An 18,108-nucleotide genomic window follows, 5' to 3' on the forward strand; every position below is an offset into this window, starting at 1 on the left:
AACACAAAGGTAAACACTCAGCTCTACAAATCAACATTCCCATCACAAAGACATCATGATATTCCCTATTCTAAATGAGGAATGCTGAGACTAATATGACTAACAAGCATTTTGTGTTTAACCTCTCTATTGTAATCTTCAGGCCAACTGTGCACCGGGAGGCTCACAATGCATTGTAATAGAAAATATTGTATCAGTATTTAATCTTTAAATGGCTTTCTTCAGCAGGTATATTGACTCTCATGAGGGGTATCATATTGTCTCTGATTTGGTGGGGGAAATGCAGTCATTCCTGGCCCAATGAGCCAAACCTCTCTTTTTTCCAGCCCCTCCACATCCTGCGTAATCAGAATCCTCTCCCTGGACGTTGCCGCCGGACGTGACTGTAACCGGAAGATTCCGTTCTCTCTGCCCACGACACTCCCTGGGCTGCTCAAGTGCCATGTGCGTCCACGATGGCACCCCAGCAGGAGCAGAGGCATATTGCACACGGGCACCATGCCACGGCAGTGCTGGGCAGAAAGGATTAGTTCTCATGACAGGGCATTAAATGTGTAGAAGTCCTTAGAGCGACTGAGCTGATGCGCTCTGATCCCGCAGTTGGGCTTTGGTTCAGAGGCGAGAGAAGGTTCACAGGTCCTAAGTGGCTGCCACTCATTAGAGGCTGAGTGTCACACTAGCTTAGCTCCTCTTTCCTGCCTGTCTCCCTTTCCCAAGGGTCCCTTCCAAAGGCCAGCACTTTTCCGGTCTTCTGATAGTGCCGCTGACACTTTCCACATTCTAGATGCCCCTTTTTGATGAGAAACCATCTTAAAAGTTTGACAGAAGTCATCATTCCTTACTTGAACCTCTCTGGTTCCAAAGCCAAATAAACATACATGCCTTTTCACTAGGGATGTAAACAAATCATGATACAATTGCAGTTGGAGTTTATATGAAGGAATCTGTGAGGGGATCTGACTGTCTTTACAAAAGTTTAGATGTTTTTTTTTCATCTTGCCTCTGAACGATGAATATTAAAGCATTGTTCTTAAGCGCAGCTCTTCTTTGTTTATAGTTGTAACACAGGAAGTACTATATCATTGCTGTTCATAACTGCCACCTGCTGGCAGAGAGTGAATCTGCGTCTCATTCAGCTCATCTGCTGTTTTGTTCAGATAAGTTTTATGTAGTATAGTTTCACAAAACTAAGGTCGGACCATTTTGTTTCTGCTTCAAATTACAAAATTATACAGTCTAATTTAGATTAAAACTGCTCTTATTGTATGTATGCAGCATCTTTGTTTGGATCATGACTAAAATGCAGTGGTTGCCTCTAATTTCTAGCACAGACAAAGCCTTAGTTTGTGTATATGAAGAAATTTATTTTATTTGTGTAACATATATTGTTATTGATATAGATTTTTTGTTGTTGTTGTTGTTGTTCACAAAGAAATGTACAATAGCCTAATAAAAGGACACCTTTTCATTTAGTACATAATTTGTCTTAAAGTTTTTATTTTGTAAAAAAAAAATATTGTGATAAAATGAAATCATGAAATCAAAATTGTGAATCTCACCATGAGAAGGACGACACCAAGCAGGATGGAGCACGTGCTCTTAAATGTAGCTATAGTAAGGGAAATCATTCTGAAAACTAGAGTTTGGAAATCACGGGTTACTATCCTCAATATGTGGTGTGCTTCCTTTAAAAAATAAGCCTTAAAGACAAGAAATCAAGTGCCAAAAGGAAGACAAAACCAAATGAAAGAGGTTTCTATAGAATCGTTGCCTCCAAAATCAATGTATACCATTCACATTAAAAATAACACAATATTGCCATTATGTGGACCAATTTATATCAGCTTAAGTCAGAAAGGTAAAATGTGACAAGGTACTAACTTTTCACATATCTCTCTGCACAGCATCTCACCTGAATAAACCTGTTCTTTTGATTTCTGTTCATGGAAGGCATTGTCAGATCTCATAGATTCCCTTTCTAATTAGCTTTTGTGTTTGCCTCAAACTCTGTTATCTGTTGTTCCTGTATTGTTAAGCTTATTTTCTTTGTTATAAAGATTGAGGTGCTGTGGTTGCTACAGTTAAATAAATTGTCAATCCTTTGCCAATATTTTCTTCAAATCTCATTCTGACAGTTTAAAAGCCAAGCTGTGCCTTTGTGCACATCACCTCTTTTAAACCACCGACATTCTTACCTCCTCCTCTTGCCATCTACCTCATTTTGAGCAGATTGGTTTATCTAACTTCCCAGCAAATGCTTGAAATATAATCCAAGTCACATTCTCTGTATAAATGCACACAAGGAAAGATGACAGATTTAAATATGGCCCAGAGCACTGAACATCCAGTAAAGGAAAGATGGGCTCCCACACATGACCGCTGCACTCCAGCTCTCCTTATTTGTCTGGACTGTATTAGAAGTTATGCTGTCATCTGACTGCACTTCAACATGGAGAACAGGATGTATCATGAGGGAAACTCAAACAACAGACTTGGTGAGAGAATAGAAAAAACGCAACGTATAACATGATGTGGTGTGACAAATTTAGTTTGATTTGAGGTTGATCCTGTATATTTCCTGCCCATATATAAACTCCAAATGAACCCTTATCGTTAAGAAGGCATTTTGACAAAAAAACACTACTAAGTGGGAAGAGCAGCAGGAGGGATATAGTGGAAATACAGGAGGTGTCACTTTCAGTAAGAGTCACACAATCAGCAGCAATGAGACTGCTTAATATCTCTCAGTCTGCCATGAGTGACTCACGCTAGCCTCAGTGTCTGCCTGGCACACATGACACACAAATGCCCTTGCTTTTTGGGGAAGGTTGTCTTGCCTCCTCCAACCAATGGTGCAGACCATTCTGATGCACGCTGATGATGAACATGAAAACACCATCACAATGGCCTTTTCTTCAACTATAGCCATTTTTAAATACGATTCTACATTTTAAAAGACACTTTACACACTTACTTATTATTATGCATAGATCATACAAGGAGAAGATTTAGATGATCAATTTAAATCAATGTAATTATGGATTTTCATACACTGAAAGTCTGGGACATGGATAAATTATTAAAATATCTACATAAAGATTTAAAAGTAGCAAAAAGTAAAGGCATTTTTAAAAAACTAATATAAAAAAATAAAAAAATAATCCACTAGGCCATAAAAGATAAAATAAAAAAGTGCCTGTAGTTGAAGAAATACCATAACATCATTAAAATGATTCACTTTGGTGAAATCTTTGTTACAAATAGAAGACTAAGTCAATAAAACGTGGGTAATTTTATTATATAATTTTATTATTGCAGATTTGTATTGAGTTTAGAGTTTGCATTTTCCAAGCGTTTGTATGCATATTGAAGAATATAGAATCTAGGTTTGTTATTTTATAACTGAATTTACTTTTATTCAGTATGTGTAATGGGATAAAAATAAGACAAACCATTATATTCTGCAGAAGAGAGAAATGCAAGTGAGGCAAATAAGAGCACTGCTGCAAAAAAGTACTTCTGTCTGATATCTTCATAGGCTATATGTGAAGATATAGCTGATTATGAATGGCTTCTGCACAAATGAACCCAACTTGCATTATATTTTGTTTCCTTAAAGAACTGGGGAACAAACATGATATAACTTCCTGAGGTTCAGGATTTTATTTTCTTTCGTAACATACTAGGACAAAGATGACATCATTCCACAATAAGTGCTGACATTTTTAAATCAATTCCAAAAAACACATTAATTAATTTTGACTGCAAGCGCAACATCGCAGGTCAAACGCGTTAAACCATCAGCTTCAATTAGAAAGGCAGCCGCTGATATGAAGCAATATTCTAGTTCACTTATATCATTTCAGACCAGACTACAAATATACAAACACACAGAATGTGTGATGTAAACTGACAGCCTTTGAATGACAAGTGTTCATACATAGTTCAGAAATCAAAATTTTTACTCTAGATATTGCATCACGTTACATGGAAATAAAGCCAAACAATCAAAAATATTCCACAATGCAATATTTGCACTTCAAAGACAAACTATTCAACAAAACGAAACTGAGTCTCTGGTTACCAGAACCGCAGAGGGAAAACATTCAGAGCTAAATCTGACAAGACATAAACATTCAACGGCTTGGTGCTTTCAATGTCTATTTCAGCATTGTCATTCACATCCACACCTCTTTCCCTTCAAAAAAGTCACTTGTCACTCCATAAAGAATACACAGAGGAATAAAGCAGTGTATTCAATTCATAAATATCCCTTTAAGAGGGCCGCGTTGGTGATTTGTCACTAGGGACTTTTGGCAGAGCTGAAATTGATGTAAAGGTGACATGTGAGTTATGTATGTGGCTATGGCAGGCATTTTGATATCACTGAGGAAGGCAGGCTCACTACCCCACCGAAGTGCTCCTCATCCCTCTCTTTACCAGCCTGCACACGAGAGTGTCATTAATTTGAGGGGGGAGTTTTAAAGAAGAAAGAAAACCCCCCAAGAAGCTTGACATGCACACACAAGGTTCCTTTGTCTCCTGCTCTCTGATGACGCCTGTCACTTAATGCGTGAAAGCCATGCGTGCTTTAGTGGGATCAATTGTAATAAAACTGCATCGCCTTCACTGAGCTATGAGTTTATGAATCTCCTTAGAGAAACTCAGTCATTTAAAATCCCTCTAGCTTACGGCAGTGAAACAATGTTTAGTTTCAATCTCCCCGCAGCCTCCACACAGAGGGAGCCACGCCGCACAACAGACTGAACACGAACAACAAATAAAATGTGAAAATCAAGCAAGTCACCGTCTCATTTCCATTAAATGATAAAGTAGCTGCACTGAAAAGAAATGAACTAATTTAAAACGGCTGGCCTATAGGTCAAGGACAGCTGGAGCAAACGGTCTCCGATTTTTCCTCCCAGTCATACAAATAAAAACATTTCACATTTTCATTTTCAATACCGAAATCTAAGAGGCTTGTTATCTTTTCTTATTTGTTTGATGCATTGTGTCTGAAATGCCTTCAGGCTGTGATAAGCGTACTTAAAACACATTTTCATATGTAGATTATTAGGTATATGGCTTTGTAAGATAGCGAGGCTTCTATGCAGTGGCACAGAGGGGTCTGAAATAGCTTGTCAGCATCTACTGAAAGTCAATAAACAACTGAGCCAAGCTAAACGACTTGCACTATTCTAATCCAAAATATTTTTGTTTTCTTGAATTGTTTATATAAGATCACACAGTGCTCCGACCCCTGGGAAAAGTTTCAAGGAGTATTGAAAATGTTACAAATGTCACCAATAAGCAGAAATGAAGGAAGACTGAAATGAAAAATGAAAAAACAGAGCATTCATATTCTTCTCTGGTTTAGTAATGTAATGACTATGGGCAGGATTCCTATCATTACACAAGTAAATAATAAAATAAAACAATCACATCCTGTCTATATTTCCGGGGAATTAAAACATCTGTGAATAAAAGTGATTCTGGAACAGATGGCCAAAAATGATATACATTGGAGTTTTAACTTACAAACTGCTATGCAATTCACCACCAAAAAAGCAACAGAATATGAGCTAAAATATTGAACACCAGAACATAATTGTTTTACGAGCAGATCATAAACTATTGCAAATTTCTATTTGCATAAATGTAAAAATCTTTGTATATACAGAAAGCTTTATGAACCTGCTGTTTCCTAAAACACTCAATCTATGTCCGGTGAGTGAAAATCCTTTGCAAGCACAGCACGGAAAATAGGCAACTTCCTCCTGCCACAAAAATAAGGCAATCACACAGTTGCTGTTAATATCTGAACTGACTACAGAATCCCTAGAGAGGTTTCTATTAACACATTGTGTCCGTTTCACTGCTTAAAATAAATGAGGTTTTATCTCTATAAAGTCAGCAGGAGTTAAAAAAAGACAGCAGCAGATGGCGGAGAGAGGTGACCTTACCTCATTGGTGTTCCACCTGTGTCTCTCTTTTGGCAACGTGGAGCATTTTGGTAGACATTCAAGCAGCTTTTTGGGAAGGTATATTTTCAAATGTCCATGTTCATCTGCAAAAAGAAAAAGAAAAAAAACTTGAAAATCTTGAAGAATAAAGGTAAGAGGCAGTAAAAAATTGTGTCATCAATCAATACCCATGAGGGATTGATGCAATCATGCTAATATACAGGACTCGGTGTATGAATACAATAACCAGTATATATGATTTCATATTAGATTATCTTTTGCAGTTCTTCTACATTCTTCATACACAGCACATAACAAGGATCATTAATTAATGGCCGCCAATTATTCTGACTGCAAAGAGCGACTAATGAGCAACTTGAAGAATGAAGGTAAAAAATCTTAGATGAATGAAAATGAACTAATTGGCCAAGCATGCTATGAAAAAAAGGATCAAAAAAATAGTGACATGATGAGAATCATCAGATTTCAAGTGTTTCTGTAGTGAAAGTCCACTCTCAAGGGCTTAAGGGGAACTCATGCTAAGCTTTATTAAGACTTTAACTACCCAATAAAGTACACAGCCCCCCTGACCGTGACTGCTTGAAAGAACAGTAAAAAGCACAAATGCTGGCTAAAGATAAAAGAAAAAGGGAATACAATTTGTTCAGGGGCAATTAAGGCAGGGCTATATATCAGGTTTTCTTCCATTCTTACCCTGTCTGTCTCTCGTTCCCATTCCTAAGGGCTTGGCAGGCCAGTCAAATCATTGCCATTTAACTTTCATTGTTAAATGAAAGTTCACTTTCACAGCAGAATTTCTAAATTACAATGAAATTGTCTACAACTGTAAATTGAGTTCAATTATAATCACCTTGTTAAAACCAACTGCTGATTATACATTCGTCTGTCACCCACACCCACATGACATTCACATTCAATTCCACAAAAACCCCTGCAGGAGTATGGATGAATGGATGAAAGACGGAAAAAAAGCTTTGACCGGCCTGAATACAGGAATCTGTAAAAGGCCTTTTTGGGAAAATGATTTTTACACAATGTGGTGTGTGCATGCATATATATATATATATATATATATATATATATATATATATATAGACCACTACAATGTAGACAGCTGTCTACTGTGAAGCAAACAAATGTGCGTAAGACATCTATTTTTAATTTTCTCAGATGCCTTGACGTTATGCTAATAAAATAAAATAAGAAAAACAGGAATATATTCAAAGGGACTCAATTCTATGCTCATGTCTAAGTCATTACTTTATGCCTACATTTGAGCACCAGCACAGTGACAGGATGTCTAATCCATAACAAACACCCTAACAGGGAGTCAAAAATATGACATAATATGCCTGAGTCACTGTCAAAAACACCCCCGCCATTTTCCTAAGGCTGTAATTGTGACAAACAATCGTCTATCATTTGCGAATGAGATGCTATACCAAATCCAGTAAATGTGGTTATGAGCATGCTTGCAAATCAGTTCTATTTCCTCTGTCTCTAAGCTAATGCGCTTACACGTCACCATGTGTTCTGTCGCCACTCGCGTCATTGATGACAAATCAAGACACATATGCTACAGCCAATTACGAATCTCCAGGTCTGACGGTTTGTTTTACACTGTCGGACGATTAAGCAAAATTTAAATAACCCTAATATGAGGGCCTCTTTCTCCATATCAGCGAGAAAGATCTTTGCTTCTCTCAAATGACAGTGGCATCAGCTAAACTGGTCCAAATGTGAATCTTTCATAGCTGTCAGACAATCAACTGATATTGCACACATCTGTTTATGTCATAAAATAGGATTTTATGATCAGTTTGGACCAAAAAAATATGGCCTTATCCATATATATAAATGACATTATCATGTTACAGATCTCTAGTTCTCTCTCTCTCTTCACATATACATATATATATATATATATATATTTTTGTCTTCTGCACCCAAAATAATATTTTCATTCAATGAAAAATGTACAAAAACATCACTTATCATTTTCTACAAAGTCAGAACAGATTTGCTTTACTTGCCATAATCCTCATTATAATAGTACAGTGGTGTGATGGGAAGAGGTTGAATATGAGCTGAGTGAGGGATAACATACAGTCAGCCGGTCATTATCGAAAGCAAACTCTGACAGGGTGATCAACCCTCTGACACAAAGTAGAGGTCTCTTTATCACCCTGAATGGATAATGACCTACTGACTATTTTCCACTCATTACACAGCTACTAGCCGATTAAATAAATATACAGACATTAAATATTGCTGTGAGAAATTATTTTATTATCTTAGAATTGTAAATCGGTGGCAGATAGTTATTCTAACTTGTATATGTAATAGTTTACCCATTATTTCATGAAAATCGAATTGCTTAATTTTCATATATATTATCATTTTAATAAATATAAGAATTCTCAAGAATTTCGTAAAATAGTGTGTTTCAATTTAGAGGGACTGACTTTTAGTTTGTCCTTCCTGTCTAGCTATGCCACCTTTGAAAATGTCTTACAGTGACTGTGCTCAACAAAGTCTTATACTTTATTCAAGGAATGTGATTCTCAAGTGAGCGCTTCTTGTTACCTGAACCCTTTTCAATTTGTCTGAGAACCCCACGAAAGCTCAGGCTTCTGTTTGTGAATATAAAACAAAGACCTGTGTCTCAAGCACAAGCTGACCAGAAATCAAAGATGTACACTTCAAATGGCAAACCCACATGTCCCCAGTGCTTCTTAAAGGCAAAGTCACCCTGCCCGTCCATTCTATTACACCTCTATTTTTAATTTGCTCAGATGTTTGGATGTCTAAAGTTATAAAAGACAATACTGGAGAATATGGACTTAAAGGATGACTGTGAAATCTTTAAAGAGAGAGAGGGGGAAAACAGCTCACTGAGAAGTAATCCCAGCCTGGAGCAAGGTCCTAACAAAGAGTTTACAGCTACCTGATAAGACCGTGAAACAACAGTGTGACTCTCTGTGCTCTTTCGTTTGGGGCATGGAGATAATTCTGGAGATTGGAGTATGTGCTGAATGTGGCATACACTGATGGGAGAGATTGTACAAGGGTAAATGAGTTTTACAGTAGAGAGCTGAGACTGGTATCTGGAATCATTTGACTCACTCAATTAACATTAGCATAGAGCACCTGCTCACGAATGACGACGAGCCACCCTCCCACACACAGAAAAAAATATCTGTATTGCAACCAGTGTCAAAAGTGAAAGCAAAGGTAAAATCAAAAACATAATGGCCCAATCATTTTAAAATAAAGCCATAAATATTTACACTGAAAAATGGGTATTCTGTAAAATACAAATATGTGAATTTAATCATGAAGAACAATTTAAAGAACAAGAAATGTCATTCACTACCCATTTTATATATGCAAATTATGAAACATTTTTAAGCCTAACAGAATAAAATTTTTTTTTTTTACAAAAGCTACCACTGGGACAGTTCCCTTTCAAAAGATATAGTAGTACTTTAAAAAGGCATATTAGTACCTACAGTGTACACAAATTGTGCTATTAGTACAATCTAAAGGGGACCACCCCAATGATAGCTTTTCTACCATTTTGGTAGTGTATGGTGACACTTCATTTTACCCATCAGGAATTGCTTGGGTCGTGAAAAGTGGGCGTTTCAAAGCAGAATAGAGCCAGACTTGAATGCTTATTACATTTTGATGAAAGATTACGAAGATCAGCGGGTGGTGAAAGGCCTTGGTCATCTCTAGACAATATCAGACAGAGATCAGACAGTGTGGGCGGAGCCCTTTCAGACTGGCCAAGACTCTAATACCTGCCCTTTTGTAATAATTTCAGACCACACACATATTCAGCACATACCCAAGGCCTACCACCCATCAGAGCCAAGAAACACATTCCCTTTGACACGCCTACTGATGACATAATTTACTTCAGAGCAAGGAGGTCTATAAACCCAACATAAAGTTTAGCATTCTCATTCATTTTATTGGTGGTTGCTCAACTGTTCCAGCCCCTGTTCCAGAGCCATTATTGCACACTGATATAAGTTTCCACATAAGACAGTTAGTTCAGTGAGCTACTATCTGTTTTGAGAATAACAAAATGGAACATTAGGATTATAAATTAGTGTGAGGGGTGATAATTAAATGGTAAAACAGCTCAAATAAACTGTCCACCATATTCGCTGTGAAGTAAAAGCAGACATTTATCAGTCTAAAATGCTATTAGGGACTTGAAGACAGGTATGAAACTGACTTGTGCTGAATATAAGCACACATCCAGGAGAGGGGAAAACATTCACTGCTCTGATTAGATGACTGGTTGTTAATTAAAAACCCCTCATACTAATAAAATCCCATCTAACTCCTCCCAGAGCACAACTTGAAAGACCTCTTGAGATGTTTGGGCTTTGGTCCTTTTTCACCAAATAAAATGAATGGCACTGAAATGAGGGCTCATTGCTCCGCAGTTAAAAGCAGACAGAGAACAGAGCAGAATGCTAATTCACTAAAGTTCGAACGCTGGCTGCTTTAATAAAGAGCAGTCTATCAGTGTCAACACACACCCTTATCTGACATTACTGCGGCTCGGGGACTGGGAATGAGCTCTGGCATCATAAAAAATAAAAAGAAAGTTGTAGAGAGCGCCAGAGAACAAACGACAAAACAAAATTCAGAGTAAAGGGGCTGTTATGACTATGAGCAGAAACACTGGTGAAGCAGAAGTCCGACGAAAGCTTAGCCATTATGTGTGCATATGTGCATTTAGACATTAAATTCAAGAAAACATAGAGATAATATTATCCATGACTTAATTGATAAGCTGAATCTAGATTGGTGACTGCAGCCAGCTTCACCCAATATCATTTTTCTGCTAGTATGAACACAGAAAAATGTCTTATGTAAAATCAACACACAAAGTGCTTTAATTTGTGGATTAAAAAGTATACAGAACATTAAATTATGGGAGCATTCCAGCAAAATGAAACTAATTCTTTCTTTTTAAATTAAATCCATATTCACATTTATACCACTAAAATGCATATTTAAAACAGCATGTACTGGAATGATTTTTGTGTAAATAGATTCACCAGACAAGTACTTGAACTTGTAAAGACTAAACTGAACTGGATTTTATAAATGGCATCTAAAAGCTGTCAGATATTACTGAATTTAATTATGGTGTTTCCCCAATATCAAGCATACAATTTTGCCAGCTAACTTTATATGGCTAATATTTATATGTAATATGTATGATTTAGCACAAATCATATGCATTTGTACGAATGAGGTCATACAAATTCATACAAATTAGCCATCTCTTAAATATGTACCAATTGCCATGAGATCAGCTTGGTTGAAACCTCCACTTAGACTAGATTTACCCATGCAGCTGGATCACCCTATCATGGACTGTCTTGCAAACCAACAAGACAGAAGATGTAGTCTGGTTTAACAACCCAGCTCCAGCCACGACTATGTCTGCTGGGCCTCAGCCATAGCGACTCTTCTTCCTTCTTTGATCCCATGGATGTAAACGGCACATCCTGCTGTGTAACTACAGCCTCCAATGCCATCTTGTTTCCTTTATTTTCCTGCCTAAACAGCGGTGACAATGTGGACATTAACATAATTCTGTCTCCCTACCCATGAACAACAATTTAGTTGTCAGATCCTAAAGTGCAAGGCAGGCTGAAACTGTAGACTGTTATATTGGAAGATGTGCTGTGCTGAGCCGAGCTGAGGGGGCAGCCAATTACTACAGCAGCCCTGATCAGGAGAAAGCAACTCTCCAGTCAGGTGCATGAGGGGAAAAAAAGCACAGAATAGATAGAGGACCAAGAGAGTATAATAGATAGCCTATAGTAAGAGCTCCCACAAACAGAGAGAGAGTTAGAGAGAAATGAGGAACAAGTGGAGGGACAGAAAAGGTTTTTCTGCTTCTGCTTGCCACCCACTCAGAAGGGAATTCTCTCATTAGAAGGGCAGGTAGGATGGAAAAAATATCACACCAGCAGGTCTTGACACAGCTGTGTCTACAGTCACGGCTTGTTTCCAACTCACAACTTTTTACTGTTGGATTATGGGAATTGGGGGGTTTGAAGTGGGATGGGCCCCAGTCCAACACTTACAAACTGCAAACACAGAATTTCCCGAAAGACATGTTGCTGCTTTTTGCTTTTACAAATGCCTGTAACGGGACTGTTTATTATTTCAGAGAGGACAACTACCTTCTCCACAAGTCTGTCCACTTCAAGTTAGCTGCAAAATACTGACACCTTCGGCGTAATGTTACTGAATTTGTCTACTCAAGTGCTCAACTAATAAATCAACTAAATACTTTGGGGGTCCAATTTCATTGTAATTTTTGTATGTATCAGATGTCAGAAAGTATTTGTGAAGTCTTCAAACTAAAGCCAAGAAAAAAGAAAAAAAAGTCTCTGAAAAAGGTTTGGGTGATATACTGGTAGATACAATAAACTGACAGAAATTTATCAGTTGAGATTTTGGATTTTAATCTCTGACACAGCTATGCATTTTTAAGCCTTGCCAGTTCAAGTGATTTTGAACCATTCAAGTGCAATAAGCTGCTAAAAAGAGATAAATTCAGGACCCTCTAAGACCCTGTTTCTGTACATGCACACCCAAAATGCATGCAAATGAAGCTGGCAGTAAAAAAGGACGTACTTCATCATTCTTTAATGTTTAATGAGCTTTAAATGTCAAATACACAAAATGTCTTAAAATGAAAATAATGGCAAGTATTTATGTAATCTAGGAATATCACGAGAACTCATACTACGGTATCAAGTTGGTATAAACATTTTAAAATCCTGCCGGTACTTGAATTTCTTCAGTAGCATAAGTACCGATGGTACTGATGTTCTGAAGGTAGTGACTAGCAAGGCTGCAACTGATGGAGGTATGCAGAACATACGCTTGGAAGTGTTTCAGTCTGCCCTAGGGTAAAGAAAAAATGTTGCCTACAAGCCCAGAGAAGAACTAAACGTGGAAGATGCCAACAATATATGAATATGATTGTGGAACATTTAAATGAGAGTGGGCAGCTCTGAAAGCACGAGCCTGTTCAGTCGTTGTGTATCTGTCAGCGGATTATCCTTATTATCATTATTGACTAATATTACTGGTTTAATTAATTGTTGTTTAAGTTAATGGTTTTAAAAAATATTTTTGGCCTTCCAGTATGTCAGTGAATTTAGACTAATGCTTGCATTCAGAGTATAGGTGTTTGCATGTGTATTATAGGCCAAGTGCCACTAATTTTTGTATTGTTAAATAAAGGAGTTAATGTTTAAGTATCAATGTTATTTTTCCCATGGTATCAACTTGGTATAGAGTATCATGTACTTTTAGTGGTATCGGTACCGACTAGATTTTTGTTATTGTGATGTCCCTAGTTTAAACACAGTCAGTTATGTCTTAAGTGAACAGTTGGGAGAAATTATACCTGCTGCTGTCTATATCCTTAATGTTAATCAAACAATTAAAGAAAGAGAACAAATCATTCAGTGCTTTTGCCCCTTTTATCAAGGATGTATCAAGAGGTGATTTCTGCTAACTTGAGACGGTAGGTATCCCAGAATGCTTTCCGCACCAACCAGCGAGCCCTAATGGTGGAGGAGAAAACCTGCATAACATGCAAAATATTACTGTTATTGTCTCATGAAATGCAGTTCTAAGAGTATTTCAGGGGAGAATGTAGCTGTTTAAATTTGGTTTATTTATGAAGATAACGCCTATTTGAACATTTGCTTCATCCATTTCGGAGATGTGAGACCCACGCGAATACCAGGCGCTCAGTGCTCATGTATCCGCCATGAGCAGCCTCCCCTCGGCTAGTCCTTCTGACATTTGCCACTGGCTCTGATGTCTCTGCAGTGGTTAAACATGAGGTAAAATTTGTTTTGGATTAATCTAACAGGCTGTCACACTTCACTGAGCACAAAGTTATATTTAATTAATTATTTATTTATTCATCATAATACCACGCTGACTTTGTTGCAATCATTTGGCAAAATTATTTGCTTTTGTCGTTATTTCCTATTACATAAGTGTCTTATACTTTATACTCATTATTTTATAATGGCGATATTCTTAATTAAACTGACATTTAACAAAAAAGGAGTTGTGCTTGTCATATTTCATTTTATTATAGGCTATACAGTAAAGATAATCACAGTATATGTGCACAATAAACCACATATTAATGGTTTATATTTTTAAAATGAAGACTAAATGGGTTGGGTTTCATATTTTGAAGAAAACGACAAGGCAGTGGTGTTTGATAACATTTGGTTTTAATGTAATGCATGTAACTTACTCGTTGCATGAACCATATTTTTGTAAGCCTATTAATATTTTAAATGAAACAAAAGAGGCAATGCTGTTGATATAATATTTTTTTTCACTATAATGTATTTATGCCCCCGGTTAATATGTTTAAATGAAAACAAAAATAGCCAGTGGTGTTTGATATCATATTTTGTCATACATAAAGTGAAGATAACCGGAGTAGCCAAAGCGAGCTGACTGACGTTATCAAGTACACTGCTGTTCTATTTGCAGAATTACCGGACTTGCATCCTCCCATCCTCAGAAGTTTGCACTCCTGAGTGGAACTTGCGAATTCTGAATTACCAAGGACGAAAGTCAGAACTTTGCATACTTGGTATTGAGAAACGACCCTAGTTTTGCCATTTTTATGTCTTTATTAGTTAATAATCCTCACCTGCCTGTCCCTCACTAGCCACCCTACTCCCACCCTACTCCCACTCTGTTCTGGTCTTTGTCAGGTATTGCTTGCATTTGGAATATTACCTTCTTCTGCCTGTGGCTTTTCATTAAAAGAATTTAAGTTTATCTGTTTTGTTATGAGCTCTTGATTGATCTTCTTCATCAATCAGTAGTGTTACAGTATCTTGGATCAGTTCTTTTTTTTTTTTCATTCTTATTTTATTACTGACTAATTATGCCTAAAAAATGCTGCTTTCGAGGCAACCAGTAATCCGTGTTTTTCCACCATTCTACCTGTGAAAGTGCACTGGAACGGCAGTCAAACCCGCGACTTCCCACCCGTGAACTCATGCTAGATCGATGTACTCCCAGTTCGGCGCTTTGACATCACATAGCCCGCGAAACAACAATGGCAGCCCCTATGGGTGTGGTGTTTATGGAAGTAATACACAGTGAGAAATAGACTTTAGGACAATATAACGTTGCAATCCAATTAATAATCTAGCTACTACAACTCCTTGCGCTCAGGCAGTTTGGCGTGACTTGCCCGGAATGCTACAATGTCGTGAGTCGTGGTTTGAAGTTGTGACTTAAGGGCTCAAAAACCAGCTGGAACGCATCAAAAGCTTAAGAAATGTTGGTAACACTTTAGAATAAGGTTCCATTAGTTAACGTTAGTTAATGTATTAATTAACATGAACAAACAATGAACAATACATTTATTACTGTTGTTATTATTATTAACTGTATATCATTAATCTTTCTTAATGATATTTCATGAAAATGCAGTTATTCATTGTTAGTTCATGCTAATTCACAGTGCATTTACTAATGTTAACAAGCATAACTTTTGAATAACAATAAAACAACATAAAAATATATATGGTGACATATTTAGTTTGATTCATTAATTGCTTTTAAGATTTTGGTCAAATTGCCTGAAAATTTCTGAAATACATATTTACAAAAAAAGAAAGATCCCAGCATTTAGATAAGGAGGAACACCCTCTAACCACTTCCAAATACAGCATTACTATCATGGACTGAAAGTCACTTTCAGTGATTAAGCAAACTGCTATATGATGAAATGGCTAATATGGAAATAACCTACACAAAAATACAAATAAGGTCCATTTTTGAGACATATTTCTGCATTTCTGTTGGTGTGAAATGTTAAGCCATTGCTGTTATGTCCAATTACTCAAGTATCTGGGTACTTGTTTGTCATATAGAAGTCCAAGTGTGTTGTACAGAAGTGGACATATATTTCTATAGGGAGAAGGTGACTGATCCTGAGATTATCCGAGATGCCACTCCTGAAGGAGATGGTTTAGGAGCTTTAACAATATCAGTCACGCCAGCTTGAGCTAGTCTCACCCTGGAGACAAGTGTGGGTCATGAAACTTGAGAGGTCTGAAAAAAAAAACAAATCTAAAATCAATATCATCCACAACGCAAAAGTCTCTGCTCTCTCTCTCTCTCTCTCTCTCTCTCTCTCTCTCTCTCTCTCTCTCTCTCTCTCTCTCTCTCTCTCTCTCTCTCTCTCTGTGCACTTCTGCAGTGAGTGACACTTGCTTTTAATTGTTGCTTCCCTCGGCAAGATCCATTGGACAGTTTATTCAACCTTCAATCTAAAAGTTATCATCAGTCATGGTTTAAAATATCAATAGCACATTACATCAATTCAGGCACTTTCAAAGGTGATTACGATTATGTGGTCGCTTTATCAGAGCTTGGGTCTAGTTGTGTCAAAATACACAAATACATTATTGACATTTGCTTCAATATGCATCCCCCCATAACACGCTGTAGGCAATTGGCAGTGTCACCCTGAACATAATGAAAACATGAGAGACTATAGCATTTCCCCCATAGTCCACCAATAAAGTCACTAAACATTAGAACAGATACTATTTGCAAAGCCACTCTCAACTGCTGTATCGATCCATTCAATAGTGATCTAAAAAGGTTCTTGTGACCAGTGAGCAAGACAACTGACTTGAAATAATAATCAAATTGCTATTATGAGGAAATATTATAAAGTTTTTATATATCAGGCATTAAATATATGGCAAAAGCACAACCAATGTGATGAAAAGACTGGGCTTCCCTTTTTTTTTTTTTTTGAATGATCTGGTAAAACCCAATTTTTTTCTCCATCATTGAATTTCTGGCTGCTCTTATTGAAGAGCCGTAGCCATTGGGCTATTTGTTAGAAGTCTGCCGTTGCACAGAACCTCTGATCCTGCTATCACAGCTCAACTGATGAACTCAATTTACACTAAGGCCTGGTGGGGCCACAGACTTCTCAGGCAAGCTTGTGCCGTCTAGAGATTGGGCTGTCATCTAAATTTAACTCCCTGAGAAAAAAGTTGATGCTGCTTTCAGAAGAATCAAAATAGCTTCTTTTGTTCAAGAATAGAGACCTCTGTCTAATCTCCATGTGTTCACAAGGCTTTCTTTTGATTCTGCTACAAAAGTAATTCACCAAAAAATTTAAATGCTATCATCATTTATACACCCATGTGTTGTTCCAACTTTCTTCCACACACACTCACACACACACACACACACACACACACAAACTACTTCATTGAATTGTGAACAGTGGTTCCGCAACTTTGAAAACAGGTTTCCTAAACATTAAATTAAATTCTAAACTCATAAACTGAATAAATTCAAAAACACTGTCTAGCAGAAACCACTGTAAATACAACAAAATCAAACACATAAAACTAACTCAACCAAATCTTCTGCAGCTAGCAAGAATTAGCACATGTTAGCACGTTAAATACAATTTTTTATTTGCCTTATTTGACACAGTGTCAGAATAAATCACAGAGACAAAAAATGAAAGAAATTAAAGGAAGAAAAGAATCCGTTGATTCTTGCACAGAAAATGATTTTTAGTAGCATAAAGCACACTCCACAACCTTAGCACAGGCTCCACTCTTCACCACAGTGGAACCCCACAAAACACACCAACAACTCTTCTAAATCCCAACATAACAAAACATTACAGAGATAAAAACAAGTCTCTCCCATTTCTCATATTGCTAAAAAATCACATAAAAATAGCACTTAATTTCAACATTAATTTCTTAAAGTTCCTTGCAAAGCATATTGGGAGATGGAAATCCCCAGCCTAGTTTTAGCAAGCTATGCTAAGTAGCTATGTTAATGCTAGGAAAAAAGATTAATCCCAAATCGATTAACTAAAATTCTGTTTTACAAAAGTAACTGGATTGCACACTATTTAGTTTCCAAAAATGTCATAAAAGTTCATTTTTAATGAAGTACACTGAGAAAGCAAATGTTAATGGATGCTTATGACAAGTGTAATGTGGCTCAAATGGCATGAGGATGAGTAGAGTCC

At 37.0% G+C, this 18,108-nt stretch overlaps 1 protein-coding gene across 15 annotated transcripts in view; it reads right to left on the reverse strand.

Annotated features, from left to right (window-relative positions):
- The window catches only part of camta1a (calmodulin binding transcription activator 1a), a 352,256-nt gene that overhangs the window by 322,289 nt on the left and 11,859 nt on the right, over window positions 1-18,108 (reverse strand). For 14 of the 15 annotated variants that reach the window (XM_052593210.1, XM_052593212.1, XM_052593208.1 and 11 more), the window contains one exon: window positions 5,964-6,067. In XM_052593210.1, coding sequence (XP_052449170.1) covers window positions 5,964-6,067 — 104 coding nt within the window. Of the gene's footprint in view, window positions 1-5,963; window positions 6,071-18,108 lie in introns of those variants that run through there. The other variant, XM_052593211.1, reaches the window with a different exon arrangement.

This window comes from Carassius gibelio, chromosome B23, assembly GCF_023724105.1.
Source record: "Carassius gibelio isolate Cgi1373 ecotype wild population from Czech Republic chromosome B23, carGib1.2-hapl.c, whole genome shotgun sequence".
Taxonomy (NCBI): domain Eukaryota; kingdom Metazoa; phylum Chordata; class Actinopteri; order Cypriniformes; family Cyprinidae; genus Carassius; species Carassius gibelio.